The sequence below is a fragment of the Takifugu flavidus genome, chromosome 4 (genome assembly GCF_003711565.1).
Source record: "Takifugu flavidus isolate HTHZ2018 chromosome 4, ASM371156v2, whole genome shotgun sequence".
Taxonomy (NCBI): domain Eukaryota; kingdom Metazoa; phylum Chordata; class Actinopteri; order Tetraodontiformes; family Tetraodontidae; genus Takifugu; species Takifugu flavidus.
The window spans coordinates 2,224,660-2,242,776 of record NC_079523.1 but is presented as its reverse complement, the minus strand read 5'-3'; the positions used below and the strand labels follow the sequence as shown (position 1 = coordinate 2,242,776).

The following is an 18,117-nucleotide window of genomic DNA, read 5'->3' as shown; positions in this document are numbered from 1 at the left end:
TCACTGCGAAGCAGAGCACCATCTGCTCCGGGCTTGTTGTGATGAGAACAAAGGCAGGAGAGGGCGGCGGGGCACCAGGCGAGGGGAGGTTGGTTGGCTGGGGACAGAGGGGGTCGTATGTGGCATTACTATTGGAAAATAACTCCCTCTGTGCTTTTTATACTGGAATATATCTAATTAATGTGCCACTGCGTTGTTATCTTATATAAAAAACCTCTATAAACACGCTATAAACTGCTGAAGGATGAGAATACACACATTAAAGTTGTAACCCTGAAGGCTCGTCTCCAAAGGCTTTACTGATGTTCACACAAAGCAGGTGGTCACACCCCAACAGGAATGACCACGGAGGACGTTTTGGCATTTATGTCAGTGCCGATTTCATATGATCGCTGATTTTTACAACTTCGGGGGTTCAAACAAGCAAGTGGAGATATTTGCATGAGGCTGTGGGAGAGCAGCGGAGTAAAAGGTCAAGATGGGAGAAAATCGTAGAACAGATTTTCCCTTTTAAAATAAAAAAACACAGTATGAATATATGACACTGTGTTGTGTTCCCATGCAGGAGCTGCCAAAGTAGAGCCTGTGAGTAGACACGTGTTCTTTGGACCACAGCCCCAAATTCTAACACTCCATTTATATACATGAACAATTAAATGGAGCTGTCATTGAAAAGACTCGTCTTTCTGAGTTTTTGGTGCAGGATTCTTGGACAGCTGCACCCCCTGTCCTCTAGAATCAATTTGCTCCATGAGTGTCCTTCACTTTGAAGCATCGCCGTCCTAATGGAGTCCTTCAGTGGATAAAAGTGCGTTCTTTAAAGCTTAGCAGCAAAGGAAAGACGTTCAACTGCAAATACCATCTAACATTCTGAACATTTCTGATGACTTTGCAATTTTGCTCAACATTTATTACCATGCAGAAGAGGAGGACTCATGGTGTGTGTGTGTGTGTGGGGGGGGGGGGCTTATATTTGCACTGCAGGGTGGACAGGATAATATGGCATACAGAGTGTTCTATCAGCAGGATGTTTGCACTGTATTTGCAGTTTTTCTTGTATCTCTGTGGACCTTCAGCTCCTGATCACCACCAACCACATGAACACCAGGTTGGCACCAAGGAACCCCAGAGTTCCAGTCACACTCTGTGCAACAAATCTCAAAGTTAAGAGTTATACAGGACATTTTGAAAACTTGAATTCCATCTAATGTTCTAAGAAAGCTGGCTGATAATAGAAAGAAACAAGTGTGTGAGGGAGTACAGTGATTGGACCTGGGTGAATTTGTTCCCGATCTGAGGTGGCATTTGGCTATCGAACCTCTTGGAGGTCAGCCTGCCAGTCAGGGAGAGTGACAGCGAGCTGAGCTGGAGTCAGCGCTGCAGCCTGGAGGCAGACAGACAGAGCGGCTGGACGGTTGACTGGAGCCTTAGAGAATCACACTCCAACTTCTTGGATTAGACTGGAAAAGAAAAATGGCCATTTTCCAACTGTCTGCCTGGTCGAGTGAAAATAGGTGAAATGATGTCTTTTTAGTGCTGCTCACCATTTCACAATTACACTCCAGAGCGTAAACTGGTAGAATTAACCATGATCATCCGCCAGGAGGCCTGTTTCTCTCTCCCTCACACTGTTCCGCTTATCTCCCGTCAGCATCTGAGCTCATGTTGCTATTTCCTCTGGCAAAGCCAGCAATCCTCTGAGGCCTCATTCACGTATTGGCTTTCCTACCTGGCAGGAATTTCACCCTCAGGACGGACCGGCACTGTGGTTATAATTAGGGATGCTCAATAAGGAATGTAGCTGATATGATAACTCAAATTCACCTGCATTTTTCAGAATTTTGTTTAATTCTTGAAAGGGGGCAAAAGATATGTGGGGCTAACAAAGGCTAACATGTAGTGAGCATAGATGGATGCATGCTTATTACGTCTCCTCACCTTGTCTGTGGTAACTCAGAGTTTTACATTTTTCTAGGAGGAAACTTATCTTCTTCCTCACCTACTGAATACACAAAGCTGCAACCATGGCAACAGCAAACACAGGCTGCATTTTTAATTTTATCCCTTCTAGACAAATAGATGGCAAGTTTAGCCTCACTTATTAAAAAATTTAAAACCTGGCTTTTCCCCCTTCCTGCCCTCTTGTGCCTTAGACCACAAATAAACACAGCAGTGGAGAACACGACCTTAAAAAGCCTAAAAACATCAGTTAAAACACTAAAAAGACCCACCAGCCTACTGCACCCGGTAAAAACATGGAAGACACTCTCGTTAAAATCACAGAAAGGACAGTTGTTTAAAATGTTCGGGTTTAAAATTGACAGGAAGGCACCGGTGGCGATGGCGCCATGTAAAATCCTCCATTGGAAAGAAAGAAAGGAAGAAAGAAAGACAGAAACTGCCCATTGCCTTTGAGCCCTTGGATTATAATGAGCTGTGACTCTTCACAGACGTGTTCCGGTCTGAATGACAGGTCCTCGAAAGCATGAACTCCTTCGGCTAATGCTTGCTAAGCTAAATGTGGTTGCTGGGTAGATTTGGCAGCTCAATGGTTTTCGTTTTTTCCATGTTGTTTTTTTAACCTTCCTTTCCACGCCAAAGTCTTGTCTCCATATGACAGAGCGCACAAGTGTTTTGTTAATTGCTTTCCCCACATTTGCAGACATGCATATGCATAATCAAACAGTTAAAATAAAGCATGAAAACCAGCCAAAAACAGGGGGTGGGGTGGGGGGGGGGGGACGGGGGCTCACTGAATCTGCTAGAGGTTTGATGCATGAGGAATATGAATAAGAGAACATGGTGTGAAAGGGTTTTTGTGTATTCCATCAAGTGTTTGTGACAAAGTACCATATGAACAACCCTGCATCTGGAAGAATCTTCTACTTTATCCCAGGAGAATGCTGAGCTTCTGCACAGGGAAAGAAGTTAATGTACACCACAACGTGAAAAAGAACAGCGCGTTTAAATATTAATAACATCTGCCTAGTAACTAAACATCTGTCCTCAGGATGCTCTCCTGCTGGTGCCTACATAACAGTCAGGCCTGAGATAGAAACCACTCACCCTCATGGACAGATCTGTGGTCGAGGATTCAGGGAGCTGAAAAACCAAGAGGGAAGTTCACATATATGTGCCCCAAATATGAGATTAAAAGGGGGCTGATAATCTGCTCTTTACCTCCCCTCGCTCCAGAAATGTGCAGGGGTAGATTTTTCCTCCTCTGAACAGCAAGAGCCTGTGGGATAAAACGGGTGCTCAGACTGGTGCATTTCACCCAGGGAATCATTTCTAAGTTTCATAACCAGATTCCCGGAAACCCAGAGATGGGCTCCTGCTTTAAAAATGGGAATTTCCTAGTTTCCCATACCAGTGTCTCTCTCCATAGACGTTTCTTTTTTGACCTCATTAGAAAAAATAGAATTATTAGGCATATAACATTTTGGACTACAGTTTGAGAAACATTCTGCAGCAGAGATCTTGGTCCAAATAAAACTGCAGGTATTGGTATTGCTAACAAAAACTTGCTATGTAGCAACTTCTTTTTTGTAGCCAAATGTAAGTAAACGCCTCACATGACCTTAATCCTTGTAATCTGATCAGTGTGAGGTTTTGACTGTTGTTATTATTGCTTTGTTTGACAGTCTTATTTAAGGACTTTTGTCTACTTTTAGGTTTTTGAATTCAGGCCAAGCTTCTATTAACAGTCAGTAATCTGTGGGATACATTTGCATTTTAGTCGTATTGATTCTAATCGTGTGCACAGCCTCTTAAAATTGGAAGTTATCCTGCATGTTGTGCAGCATAACTCATAAAATTACTTATTTTATTAAACGTACAAAGCCGTTTCACCCCCAATACCACAAAAGAAGTGTTTTTCCATCCCTCCTGTCTTCCAACCAAATCAGGAAAACACAACAGCATTGGAATCTATTTCCAAGTGGTCACATGCAGGACCAGGTCGATGCTTGTAAGGCTGCACACTGCATTACTGAGCACAACAGCAAACGGCACAGCAGCATTAGGGGGCCTGTAGATGCTCCACAAAAAGGGTGATTACACCTGCTGGTGCTCAGTACAAGGAGCACAAAGCTGCTCTTTAAAACACATTTGCAAAAGAGGATTGTGTATATATTGAACCCCCTCCCATTACTGCCACTTCAGACAGAAGAAGCTTAAACGCTGACCTCCTGGGGATCAAACCCAGTCCATGGAGTGAGGAGCAGCCGGTTACCAGCATGAGGCCTCGCCATGGCGGGAGTGTTGGGTCCCCTCAAGCCAAAAAGCCATTAAACTGCTCTTAATTAACAATAAAGGAAACCTGAAAAGGACACCATCTGCTATTTTTGTTTTCTATCAATATGGAACATAGAATAATAACCAAGTTAATCATAAATTAGCCATACTCTCTCAAAAGTGGCAACACACAAACCTGTACGTGTGTATTCTGCACAGCCAAATTCTAATTATAGTCTAGTGAATAAACACGAGATTTTGCGTTAACGCCAATTTAACTGTCTTTAAAAATACAAACTATTGGGATGTCATTGTCACTGAGGGTGCTGTAGGAATTTTAACAGCTTGAAAGAGCTGTAGTGGTTCAAAACACAGCAACAATTAAAAGCTACTTTATGGACTATAAATGCCAGGATAGGTCTTTAGATGGTGGTTCTTTTTTTAAACTGCTGTTTAATGAGGAGAGTTTGCTACCAAAAGACACAGCAGATATGCAGTTGAGTCAGGCAGGACTGTTCCATCACCTGCGACAGTGGTCACTGACTTTACTCTCAAGATATAAATGCCATGACAATCAGAGAAGTGTGAAAGCCAACTATTAGTAACTAGCCAGGACTTTATATAGGAGCTGAAAAGTGACATAAACACTGACATGGTCGCCCTTTGAAACAGAAAAAGAGCATTTGGATTCTACACTGGAACAGATGGAGCTCCAGCCATCCATATGCATGAGGCAGGAGGCCACCAGCTCATCACCTTGACCCTTGCTGCTGTTCTCTGACCTTAGACTAAATGAAAAGGAATGGGACCAGTCTGAGCTGTGGGCTCAAGGCTGTCATGCTGCTGGTGGGAAGAGCCAGAACCAGTCTCATGGTGGAGGAATGTTGTCCTGCTCCCCAACACCTGCCTGGTCCAAAGGAATTAGTGTTTACAAATGGTAAAAGAGGGGAGGGAATTTCACAAAGACTCCTTTGTGTCTCGGTCAGATGTCTCGCAAGGCGAAATTACCATCATCAATTAGATAATTATCATTATATCCACAGATTGAATTTAACTACTGCAAATTTGTTTGAAAGGATAAAGAGATGTACGACTTAAGAGTAAAGCCACACACACACACACACACACACACACACACACACACACACACACACACACACACACACAGTTTCCAAGATCCCAAAGTGCCATTTCTTCTTTTGCAGCTGAACTGAAAAGCTTAGACTTTAAGAAACCAGATTAATGCATTAAGACTGCATCTCTTCTCTTCAGCAATCCTATTATTGTTGGACTAATACTTTAGTCAAACTCTTAAAATTTGATGAACACTCATAGTCATGGTGTGCTGCATTAATGTACTAAATTTGCCACAGCACGAGCCAGATTTGTTAAAGGACACGATTCTGTGACCAAGAGCCTCAATGAATGACTGTGCTGCGCTCTCACTGTGCCACAATGGGGCCGATGTTCAGGGGTCACCACCAGCCTGTTAAACCATAGAGAACATCAAATCAACTGGCCAATATCTGTATCAGTTGATAATCATTGTCACCAGTGCAAAGCATCTCCATCTTATATTCTGCTCACTAATTGGTGGAAGGACTGAAACTATGTTGCAGCACGCTGGAGATCTCAGACAGAGACAGCATTTCTAAAGGAGACAAATGTTGACAGCAAAATCGTTTCTGCTGGACCTGAAGACGTGCTTCCCTCCGATTAGCTGGCACTGCTCTTCCAAGAGCAGAGCAGAAATGGAACTGAGCACAAGGCTCATCTATCTGACCTCACCAGGGCTGTAATCCAACACTTCCAGTTCTCTGTCTCGAAACAGGTGGACACACACACTGCGACGACAAACAAAACAACACCTTCAAAGCTCTGTTTCGTCAGTTTATGACCCCAGGCTTGATATTTCCCTGGGGCCCAAATCAGCCCCACCCTCCTCTCTCTTTCGTCACACTCGCTGCTCCATGGCAACAAATGAAATGCTAATGTTGCATTAGCTACCACAAAGGGCAAAACCGGGCATCTCGTCACAACCTGGTCGCAGGAAATCAGGAAATCTGCATACTGCACCAGCCCTTTAAACATTAAATATCAAAGGGGCCATGATTTGAATTTGAAATGAGGTAAACTCATCTAATATTAAAGCAAAATGAATTAATCCCTTGGAAAAATGGTCTTTAGACTGAAGTAAGAGTTAGCATTTCGCTTGTGTTTTTACGTACTGGTGTTTTTCTGTGATAGTCGTAATTGCTCCTCCCTGCTGGACATCCCTAAAGCTTTGTTTTTGTTTTTTGGAACTAAAAGTTACTGTCTTTTGGGGGTAAATCCACCCAACATTAGCTTTGTTTTTTTTAAAAAGGGGAGATTTTTTCATTTGTTCTTGCTTTGTTTGGCAGCATTTTAGTGGCTCCTCCTTTATTTTTAGCCTTGGCACTTTACGTTGGCTCCCTTTAGGAGACTTTTTCAGTTGTTCGTTGGGGGTTCTGTGGGGGTAAAGATCAGGAAGAGAAGCTGCCAGCAAGAATGACAATGAGGGAACAAGATGGCGTCGCTGCCTCTTGTTCTGCCAACTGTTTTCAGTTGAAACGAGGATTTACCTGCATAGTGATCATGGACTACTGTAAAAATAAAAATAAAAAACACTGGGACAAATGATGTAAAAACCAGGTTCAAAACTCAAAATTTCAACTGCTGAATGTTGTTGTGACGTGTTTGATTTGTAGGAATAAACACACGAACAACAGAATGGGATGATGGGAGTGAGCAACTGTCTCGAGGGATGTGTGAATGACCATCCACTCCACTCTGACCTTCACCCCTTTTGGCACTTTGGAATGTTGGTTGCATGGTAGGCATGCATCATTTGTCTGAAGACCCCGCCGGCACCTGCTGCTGAAGATGGGTCTCTATCACCTACCACAGCTGTAATGGATTCACAAGTTTGTTCCCACTCTGTGACCTCAACAGAGGGGGAATTAGCACTGAATCCATCAGCTGTGTGAATGGATAAGGCGGAAACACAAGGCCAGTCTGTGATGTTTTATTGATTTTTCTGCAGCATTTTTATATCAGCTGTGCTGGAAACACATGCATTGGAAAAGCAACTTTGAGCAGAGTTCAGTTGGAAATGAGCTAAAGCCAAAGCAAGACTCAGCTCCCGACACAACAGATCCGATTGGTACACCGAGCGCCTCTCTGCCATGGACACATTGCTTAATGCTCAAATATTAATCAATCTCAAAACTTCCATTAAACAAAGTCCCGGGTCCTAAATGCAATGCATCAGTTCTGTGAAATTCAGCCTCGCCATCACTGTGACATCAGCTCCCCCACAAACCATTAGGCATCAAGTGATGCATCGGGGTCTCATCAGACGTCTTCATTTGATGAGTTTGGAGCAGGAACTGGCTCCAGGGTGCTGAATAAACAGGTTACACTCAGCAGAATAGTCGATTACGCAATATAATAACTGGCTATGTGATGGAGTCATCATTAAGCGCACTCATCAGGAGAGCGAGGTAACGCGTGGTGGCAGTAGATGGAAACAGACGTGTTTTACTGTGTTCTACATCGCTTACATCACAAGTGCTTCCAAAACACAGTTAAATGAATGTGTAAATGTTTGCCTCTAAATGTTTGGACCAAAGCCACAGCTGGGAAATAAGATATAGATGAGCCAAATGTTAGATCAGTTGGGGACCAGCGAAAAGGCCCCCACAGTCACCATGGAGATGCAGCCGAGACAGGCCCTCTAAATCAAAATGGCTAAAAATAAAAGCAGTTTGCATTTGTTGTGGCTAATTAGCCGTGGCCATGATGACTGTAATCTGCTGGTTTGTGCCTGCCTGGTTGGACACTCTTGGGTTATCAAGGGTCTCTATGGAGTGAGTGCTGATGTTGGTCATTTCTATAACAATTACCACTACTCCGACTGCTCGCACGGGACGCAGCATCCCGAATCCTCTAAGCAGGACTGATTAATTCTGATGGCACTTTCTGGAGGAACAGGACCCTTCCATGGCTGATAGAGGCAATATGTTCTGTCAGGCCTTTGAAATTCAAATGCCACATTCCACTTTGTGTCTCAGTGACAGCTTTGAACGTTCTCATAAAAGGACAGCAACAGAAATGGAGGTGCCACGAGCTGAAGTCGGTGAAATCAGCTCCATCCCAAAAATAGATAACTGCGCTGCCAAGAAGAAGCAAACGCATAAATCAAAAACTAGCTGGATAAAGTAATTCAGACAATCTGAATAATATGGATGTATTAATATTTTTATGCAGGTACTGGCATTTAGATCACACGGTGTCCTCTGAACATCATAATGAACATAAAAAATATTTTAAAAGCCATTTGAACTAACCAATTCTAATAATAGCTGTGCTATTTTAAGGATATTTCTTACATTCAAAAACCAAATTAACATTTTAGGCTTACATGCAGAACACACAAAAAGTAGAAAACCTACCTGAAATTTTAATAATAATTTTCTGTGATCTTTACTGTGATATTGAGACATATTCTTATCAGACATCTAGGGCTTTTTAAACATAATTTATTCCTGTAATTATGTGGCTTAAAACATGTCTTTAAAGCCCCCTTATCTTAACCGGTAACAGTGCAGTAAGCCAATCAATAAACCACATGGCTGCATCACTGAATCATGTCCACCATGGAGCTCATGGAAAAGACAGTTCAGTTCTAACCATACTTTCATCCACAACAGAACCGGGTCACTGACACTGGCGATGTGAGACGGTGATCGGACCACTTCCGCGCCCAAGTTCGACAATCATTCCTTGTCTGATGGTGTTTCCAACATTCTAGAGTTACTTTTCACTTTCTATATTTTAGCTTTTACAGGAAGTCTTGGTGTCAATAATTAAAATCCTCTTCAGGGAAGTTTTGATGTAAAGGCTCCTAGACAGTTTCCATACAGCAAATTTACTACAAACTGGGAATATTGCCATCCATTTTGCACATTTTAATGGAATCTTTCTCATCCTATCTCTGGCTTAAATTGATTGAAGTAATGTGAGTCTTTAACCCACAGAAGAAGAGCTGTTTGCAGTCAGGTGAATAGACAGGCTCCTCTGGATTGGACCAGAACAGGACCGCATCCCCAGCATTTCCAGACTGTCATTCAGAATTAATGGACTGCTGTGACTGACCAATCAGAAGAGACCGCGTAATAAGTAGCGATAGTTAGCGGCTGAAAGGAAAATTATTTGGTTGTCTGGTGTGATTTCCTGTCATGAATGCTTTAATTATCCTGCCATGATGTGATTACATACCTCCTGCATCGCATTTCATGATTTTGAATGAATGTCAAGTTTTTCTCACCCTTTTCTGCTCTAACCTGCCTCAGCTTCCTGCTGAGATCACTGTAAAGACCTTCTGACCAGTAAAACTAAATCATCTCTGTTTTTCAGTGGAGCTGTTGAGGATACACGTCTAATGACTTGTGGGCTTCAGTGAGATCACAGTGAATTATTTATGTGCTTCCTGTCTGACATGGTCTTTGTTTCAGTATTGTAGGGGCAGTGCAAGCGAGTCAGGACGTGCTGATTTCAAGCTGTTGTTGCAAACTGCTGCTCCTCGTCCCTACTGGGGCAGAGCAATAGCAGGATGAAGTGCCTAAATAAAGTAAACGTGAGCAGCTAATAGAGAAGCAGCTTCTGTGCCTCTCTCAGATTCCCTATTTACAGTGAGCAATTAAATTATTTCCTCCAAGCCATCTATTGCATTTGAAAGATCGACGGGTAACAGTTTACCGTCTTTCTCTGACGCTGACACAGATACATTATGGAAGTGATTGGATTGTCGAATGTGGGCAAATTGGTTTGGCTGCGAATGTGGTGGCTAGAGGACAAATGCTGAGGGAAGGAGATAAGGGACAGTGGCACCTGATGGAGATGACGACTGAAGGAGAAGTCTCGGTATACAGCACATCAAGCTGCGTTTGGCTAATCTGATTACACTGCAGGCTGTCATCTGACGAGGGTGCAATAACAGGGCTCAGATGTAACGTAAAGAAAGGAGCTTGGGGCGATGTTTTGATTGCTCTTTCGCTCTCTCTCCCTCTCTTTCTCATTCTCTCTTTCACTCGGGGTGTGTATGTGTGTCGTGAGATATTACTGTGTGACATTGTGTGCACAGTATGGTAGATTCTGGCTAAAGAAAGCTGTGATACACGAAGGAGTTTGCAGATCTATGACATGATCAACTGTACTGAACTGTATGAGAGGTAATCTAATTCAAGAATGAATCCAGAATCATGAAAATAACTGTGTTCTGCATGGCCTAAATGATCAGCACTGATGTGATCAAAAGGTCTCAGGGGAGGGGGGGGGCATAACATCAGTATTATTACTTTTTAGGACACACGGACAGAAATGAAGAATCCTGAATTTACAAATATGCAACGCCATGCTGCTGTGTGTCTTCCACTGCAACCCTTTACTGCTTGGGTGAGACCGAGAGATGATTTAATTTAAGTTAAAACACAGATTTATAAATACAACCCCTCCAATCCTTTGTGACTTTACTGTATGTTGAGGGCTGTTCCTTTGGTCTAAAGCTGCAGTTTCTTTCTGAATGCATATGTTTTTCTGTGAGAAGCAGCGAGCACAGCATGCTTGAAAAGGCCTTTGTCTAATTCCCAGTAGCCAAGAAGAATATTTATAAGTTTGCCTCAAATCTGCCGCCCCTTTTGATCCGCCTGAAGCTTACACTGATTTGCTGTGAAGTCATTCCTCTCATTAGAAATTCGTTAAGCTCACGTCCTTAAATTGCATTAGTTGAATACTGCAGAATCCCTGGTGATGCAACCCCACACAGTTCACGTTTGAGTACATCTTCTGTATACAGAAGAGCTACTTATCAACACAGCCTCAGGAATCCAATAAGGATGCATGATCAGGAAGCTGGTTTCATATAATCTTATATGTAAATTTGGGATCAGGAGGGTCAGGCATACATATTGATAATAGCCGACTAGTGTGTTGGATTTACCACAGAACAGTGTTAACTGATGGAAATGTGCCACGTCAGCAGATTAACGAGACAAAACGTGCAGCTTTTGAGGGAAACCAAAGCACGAATCTTCTAAGACAATACAAACTCCAGCATGAGTCAGTCAGGTCAAAGTAATTGAAAAACAAACTCTTATTAAATGTTCCAGCTTGCAAAGTAAATAATAGATGATGCTGGGTAAATAATTGATCGCACATTTCAGATGCTTTTAATTGGTCTCTGTTCAATAATTGAGGGGAGAATTGATCATTTCTGGGATACCTCAGGGCCCCTGCTTTCCTACAGTCTTATATGTCAGTCACAAGTACAAACTGTTTACACATACAGTATATACATATCAAATTAAATTGTTAAAAGCTGATTTTTCTCTACTGTGACTCATCAATATGTGAGACTAAAGACACCGAAAGCAATCAATCATTTCACACGGCTAATGTGTCCACAGAGATGCCTCTTTTTTCAAAAATGAAGACAAAAATCAGAGTTCCTGAAAAATAAAGTCAAATCTGAGTTTTACAGCAGAGTGTTATGCAACGGCTTTTAAAATGCATAAATCAGTTTATTCACGCAGCTTTGCCACAGATGCTTGACATGTTCACTGGAGGAGAGCAAACTTGGAATACTTTTATCTGCTCAGCTTCATTTGTGGTAAAAACCCCTGTTCTGTATGTGATTGTGATGACAGAGACGTGTCCTCTGTGGATGATCGGTATAAAATCAGTTGACGGCTGGAGACAGTGGTTTCCAGGGAGAAGTGTCTCATCAGTCTTCCATCTGCCAGGGTGAGGAGGGCATGAAGCTGTCATTTTCATTTGCTCCACTACTTCCTCTTCTCTTCCACACCAGCCCGGTCTGGTCCAATCAAATGCAGAATTGTGCTGTAATCTGTGGCCTGTCATTCTCAACTGCAGTACGTTGGTGCCACACCACCACTTTCATTTCTGATGAATACTTAGGACACTTATAATAAGTTAGGCTTTACATCTGGTCCTATGCTTGATTTCATTTGAAGTCTATCAGTGACATTCAGCTTGTTGATGAGCGTTGGGTCACAAATGTTGTGAGGGTCAGGAATTGTATGAGAGCTTGACATTTGATAACTTGAAACACAATGGACAGACAAAAGTTGGTGACATTTGTCCACTGATGGCACCTAAGAGATAAAAGGGACACACAGGTACACCTTGATGGAAGCTGAAAATAAGGGCGATAGTCACCAAAGGTCATCCTTCTTACCTTCTGCTCAGCTTGGGGGATATTAGCGGCGGTAATGTTGATGCTGTTGCCAGGAATATTTTCTAACTTGTATCTGGTATCTGGTTAATGTTCAATATCTTTCCTTTAATCAGCTATGATTTTGAAAACCTGCTCACACGAATGGAATTTTTATGGCCACTTAACATGAAGACAGCCTGAGAACTTCATTGGCTTCACTGTTGCTGTGCCGCAGGATTGGATGAGAAAGTACAGAGGTTAATTTCTTGAGACCTGCTTAATGTCTCGCAGCCCTCACAAATCACTGCATTGGTGGTGACTGCAATACCTCTGCAGTGGCACTGGCCACTGGGTTTTCATCCCACCTGTTCCTTATGAACTATTGCATATATACACTACTTATATCTATATATACAGATGTATTGGTTTGGCGATTTGTAATAATAATCACAGTTGGGTGTTTACCATCTTATGTTATTAGCAGGTGCCCTGCAGATACATCGAATGCCTTCAGGGTCAGAAGCTTTTCTGAGCTAGTTTGTGAATTTGGCCTGATCAGCAGAGGCTCGGTGTAAATTTGCTTCGTACTTTTGCTCCTAAATAATCTCACTAAAAGCTACAAGTGGCAGCACTGTCCTGCAACAGTCGCTGAATGTTCTGAGGAAGTGTCTAATGATCATTTATCAGACTAAAGCGTCGAGGCATGGGTGATTGGTGGTGACAGAGGGAGATGGTGACCTATATGCGTCATCAAGCGCAGGTCATGATAATAAATCTAATGTCTAAATGTTCTAGGTTTTATACATTTTTAAAAAAAAGTGAAGGCGAGTTTTAAAACTGTCTTATAAATCAATATTCAACTTATTATTATGTAGTATAAGCCAGGGAAAGGTGAAAGGTTGGTTTTGGTATATTGTTGCTGCAAAAAATTACAGTACTTTAATAATTGATTATAGCAATGATGTGACTGACATCTTCTGGACAAAGAGAGAACTACAACACCGGTACCTATACGCAAAAAGACCTCTTATAAAAATTTCGTTGTGACCAATCATTTTATCTCCAAACATACATTCAGAAATATGGATCACAAATTAATCACAGATTAATCACGGATTAACTGCATATGTGGACAGAAATTACAGAAATCCTCGAACGCTGCAGCGTTGCACACTTCCGCTTCCATTCGTTCCGTTTATTGGTTCCGGGAGAATGAAATGTAAAATTAACAATGCTAAAACGATTGCATTGATATTAACATGTATATGCATATATTACTTAAGAGTGTGTTTGACTGTTGTTTTATTAGGCCCACCACAAATTATTACGTAGATAGTTTGCGTTAGTTTGGTTGTTATGTGATTAGCGCCCTTGGATACCACTTCCTACCCACAATGCATCACTGCTGACTTGGCTGTGTTATTCGAGTAAACATGAGCTAATGTAGTGAAAGGTTTGCCAGGATAATTTTTCTGGTTTTATTGTTTCTTGGCGTAAAATGTTGGAATTGGGGAGTATTGTCAGTGCCCTTCGGGTACGAGCATAATGTAGCGTGACCTGTTTGTCGATGTTTGTGGCTTTAGACGATTACTAAATTGATACAATTTTCCAAAATTCTACATTTTACAAGGTAATTCCTACAAATGTGTATGCAAGTTATGTTTAGACTTGTAGTTTTCTATCATTGTGGTGTTAAAACAACTCTTTCGTCACGAATTTACAACCTTGGGCACGAATTCTAACGAGTTAATGAGTATAATCATTTTTACCAGGGAAACGATGGAGAAAGATCAGTGCAGTGCAGCTGTCTTCAATGCCTCGAAAAGAGAGTTATTTACTACCAACAGTGGCTACAAATCCATGCAGAAAAGACTAAGAGCACAATGGAAAATCCAAAGGTAAATGTTTCTGCAGAGAGTATTACCTGTCGTTGCTTTGGGCGGTTCTGTAGATTCGGATGATTCTGATATGACATTTAGAAACCCTTTAGTCTCAAATTAAATGCCATGTTGTCCAGCTTAAAGGATGAACTGTCGCCGGAGAAGCTGAAAGGAGTCAAGTTGTGGATAACTGTTGGACCAAGGGAGAAGTTCACAGCATCAGAGGTATTGGGAATAAAAAGGTTTTATTCACTTTTGTGGAACTGTGCGATTTTTAAGAAAATAAATGAAATACTGAATACTTGGCTCCAGTTCCATTCCCTGGTTTTTCACGCACACTTCACTGTGTCTGTACCACTCCTTTCTTTTAGCTGGAGATGCTTAAAGACTACATGGATGGCGGAGGAAATGTGATGGTTTTGCTTGGTGAGGGAGGAGAAACAAAATATGAGACCAACATCAACTTTCTCCTAGAGGAATTTGGAATAATGGTTAACAATGGTATGTACTTTGTTTCCTGATACATGATGTCTGCCCTTGTTACAGTTTAATTTATGTCTCTGTTTCTGTCATTGCAGATGTTGTTGTGAGGAATGTGTATTACAAATACTTACATCCTAAAGAGGCGCTCGTGTCTGATGGTGTATTGAACAGGTTTGTCACAAGATGCTTGTTTTGGTTTGTTTTTTTGTACATGTGTTTATTGGGGATTTTCCTCACTGAGGTCCTAGAATTTTGAAATTACATGTTAGGGTCCTGCGTTAAGTTTTTATGGTTTAAATTTGGATTTGTGTTAGGATTACATGGCATACAAAAGTGGAAGCTTAATATAATGTCAATATAAAGGTCCAAAAATGATGACTGTACAAAGATGTGTTTGAAAATAAGTGAGTAAGTCAGCTTCTTGCTCATAAATTAGTAATCGCTTTCATGCTTTTGTCTAGAGAAATTAGCCGTGCTGCTGGTAAAATGGCCACAGGAACCTATGATGAAACTCTTGAAAATGATGCCAAGTAAGTGGTTTATTTCTCCGTCTGTAGTAAGTACCATTTGGGGTCCTTAAAGTGGATTTCAGATCTGTGTTTACATGGTGCTTTTGTCTAGGGCCCTTACCTTTCTATATCCATATGGGGCCACGTTGAATGTGATGAAACCTGCTGTGGCAGTCCTTTCAACTGGTTCAGAGTGCTTCCCCTTCAACAGGCCTATTTTGGCCTTCCATCAAGGAAAGGTCAGGTGGATTGATTTTCATACTCAGTCCCAAGTCATACCAAACTTGTAAAATCGGCATGTTAAAAGTAAGATGTGTTATATCTTGTAGGAAACTGGCAAACTGGCTGTGCTGGGTTCCTGCCACATCTTCAGTGATCAATACATAGACAAAGAGGAAAACAGTAAACTCATGGTGAGCTAAAAAATGAACACATCACAACCAGGGAAGAGTACTGCACATTATTGTACAAGTCTTGAATGATAACCATCCTCTCATATCTCAACAGGACGTTGTCCTGCAGTGGCTCACGACTGACAGCATTGAAATGAATCAGATCGATGCTGAAGAACCAGAGGTGAGGAGGAAGACCTGAAAAGATCTTTGTTTTCTTTAAAATTCCCAGATTTCAAGAATGTTAATTTTTTTTGACAGATCACAGAATACACCATTATACCCGACAGTAAAGGTCTGTCAGAAAAGCTCCACGTATGTTTACAAGATGGAGAAGAAAATCCCAGGGACTTTACATCTCTGTTTAATACATCACTGTTCAACTTGTCATCATCTTTGTCCTTACCCGACATCATCAGGTGAGAATTTAGAATATAGTAATGTCACTGATGTGTGTTGCTTTGTTAAATAAACACTTTCTTTAGTGCTTACAAGGAGCTTAATGTCAAATATGAGCCACTTCAGCTGATTACGCCACAGTTTGAGACTCCTCTGCCTCCACTCCAGCCTGCTGTGAGTTTCAGCCCTGCGTTATCCCTGAAATGTTTTCCATTCGAATGGGATTTTCCCTACACAAACACCCGGCTCTAAACCTAATGTTTGAATTTGTGCCTGTTGAAATCAGGTCTTCCCACCTGCAGTCAGAGATTTACCTCCACCCATGTTGGATTTGTTTGATCTTGATGAAGCGTTTTCTTCTGAGAAAGTACGCTTGGCGCAGCTCACCAATAAATGTAAGTTCGGCACGTTATGAAAGAAATCGCTTTTTGGAATTTAATAGAGGCGCTCACTGTTTGCAGGCACTGATGACGACCTTGAATTTTATGTACGGAAATGTGGAGAGATTATGGGAGTGACAGCGAAGTTGGATAAAGATCAGAGGGATGCAAAAAGCATCCTGGAGCACATTTTCTTTCATCTTGTGGAGTTCAAGAAGCTCAATCAGGTAAGAACTTTGCCAATGCTACATATGAGCGAGCATTGAAAGGCCTCAAATGATTTTTCTTTTTGCAGGAACATGAACTTGACACTGAACCACCCTTCATGACACCAGACATGAAGCATGGTCAGGATTTTTAACTTCCTCTGACCAATCATGACAGAATTCAAGTGATCGCAAATGTTAAACAAAAAAAGCTTTCCTCTTTATAGCATTTGATACTTGTAGAATTATGTAGTCCATTTTTTATTAAAGCATCCAATAAATTAAAAACATGTAAATGACTTGCCAATTAATTTTTCACAACAATGGGTGAAAAGGAAAATGGTTACAGACAGCTGAATCAAGCAAACAAAAATAACCCCACAGTCCGTTGCATGTCCTTCAGAGTTGGAGGGATGTTGTCAAGGAGAAATCTCAGCTCGTTACTGTGGCACAGATTAGAGTTTAGGACTCCACAGTTGCTCAGGAGCACTGGACTCCATGCTTGGTTTGGGGCTGTTGCTTTCTGGTTTTATCAGCGACACATCCCAGCACATCTGAGTGGCAGTGAGGTCACTGTACAGTTGGTCAAAACACGGAGCCTCTTTCTGCTTTTGAAGGAGAACTTGTGGCGTGGAAAACTTTCCCTGCGAAGGCACGGAGAGGCAAGACGTGTCAGTATCCTGAGGATTCAGGCCACTTGTGGAAAAGGCCTGAGAGGGAGAAAATGGGTCCAAAGAAAGGCAGAAGGAGTTCCGAATGGACAGCTTGGCATCAGATCCATCAGCCTCTGTATCATTTGAAATTATTGATGTCGATATCTGATCCAGCGACAAAGCAGACAGCAAACTTTGCTCCTCATAAAACCTCTTGTCAAGCTCTGATGGAGATGAATACTCAAAGCTTTTCATATCTATGGGGGGCAAAATTAAAAATGTAACTTAGTCACTTTTTTTTAAAGCCAAAAAGCATAACAACTATTTTCTTACCTTTACTGTTAAAAGCAGTCTCCATTATTTCCTTGAGTCTATGAGCATCAGCTGAGCTTCAGGGGATTTTAAACTGCAGCTGGTTAATTGAACCAGCTGGGGGACCAGAAGGGCATCAAGAGTGTTGGAGAGCAAACAATCAGGTGCAAAGTTTAAAAACCTGGTGCAAGTCACAGGGTGTCTGTTTTTCTTGCTTTGAAAGAAATTGGTGTTAAATGATTCTATGCATTTGTTATATTTCTACCCAGATATTTCTAAATCTAAAATATGTATTGAATAAAGTTAACCGATTCCACCAGCAAGTAGTTCTCATAGTTTTTGAAAAATTTCAGTTAAGAGGTAGAAATTAAAGTAAAATTTAAAATTAGTATTGTACTTGATATGAAAAT

At 41.5% G+C, this 18,117-nt stretch overlaps 2 protein-coding genes across 2 annotated transcripts; one reads left to right on the top strand and one right to left on the bottom strand.

Moving 5' to 3' along the window:
- The first annotated feature begins 13,863 nt into the window (after window positions 1–13,863).
- Window positions 13,864–17,038, top strand: ift52 (intraflagellar transport 52 homolog (Chlamydomonas)). The gene is made up of 14 exons (XM_057030948.1): window positions 13,864–14,123; window positions 14,266–14,391; window positions 14,511–14,598; window positions 14,745–14,874; window positions 14,952–15,027; window positions 15,318–15,386; window positions 15,478–15,604; window positions 15,695–15,778; window positions 15,873–15,941; window positions 16,019–16,176; window positions 16,243–16,330; window positions 16,443–16,551; window positions 16,618–16,763; window positions 16,832–17,038. The coding sequence occupies exons 2-14, from the start codon at window positions 14,273–14,275 to the stop codon at window positions 16,895–16,897; spliced, it is 1,329 nt and encodes a 442-aa protein (XP_056886928.1). The 5' UTR covers window positions 13,864–14,123; window positions 14,266–14,272; the 3' UTR covers window positions 16,898–17,038.
- Window positions 16,988–17,975, bottom strand: si:ch73-303b9.1 (uncharacterized). Its single transcript, XM_057030953.1, has 2 exons — window positions 17,729–17,975; window positions 16,988–17,652 (listed from the first exon to the last, which is right to left on the bottom strand). The coding sequence occupies exons 1-2, from the start codon at window positions 17,751–17,753 to the stop codon at window positions 17,198–17,200; spliced, it is 480 nt and encodes a 159-aa protein (XP_056886933.1). The 5' UTR covers window positions 17,754–17,975; the 3' UTR covers window positions 16,988–17,197.
- Between the last annotated feature and the right edge of the window lie 142 nt (window positions 17,976–18,117).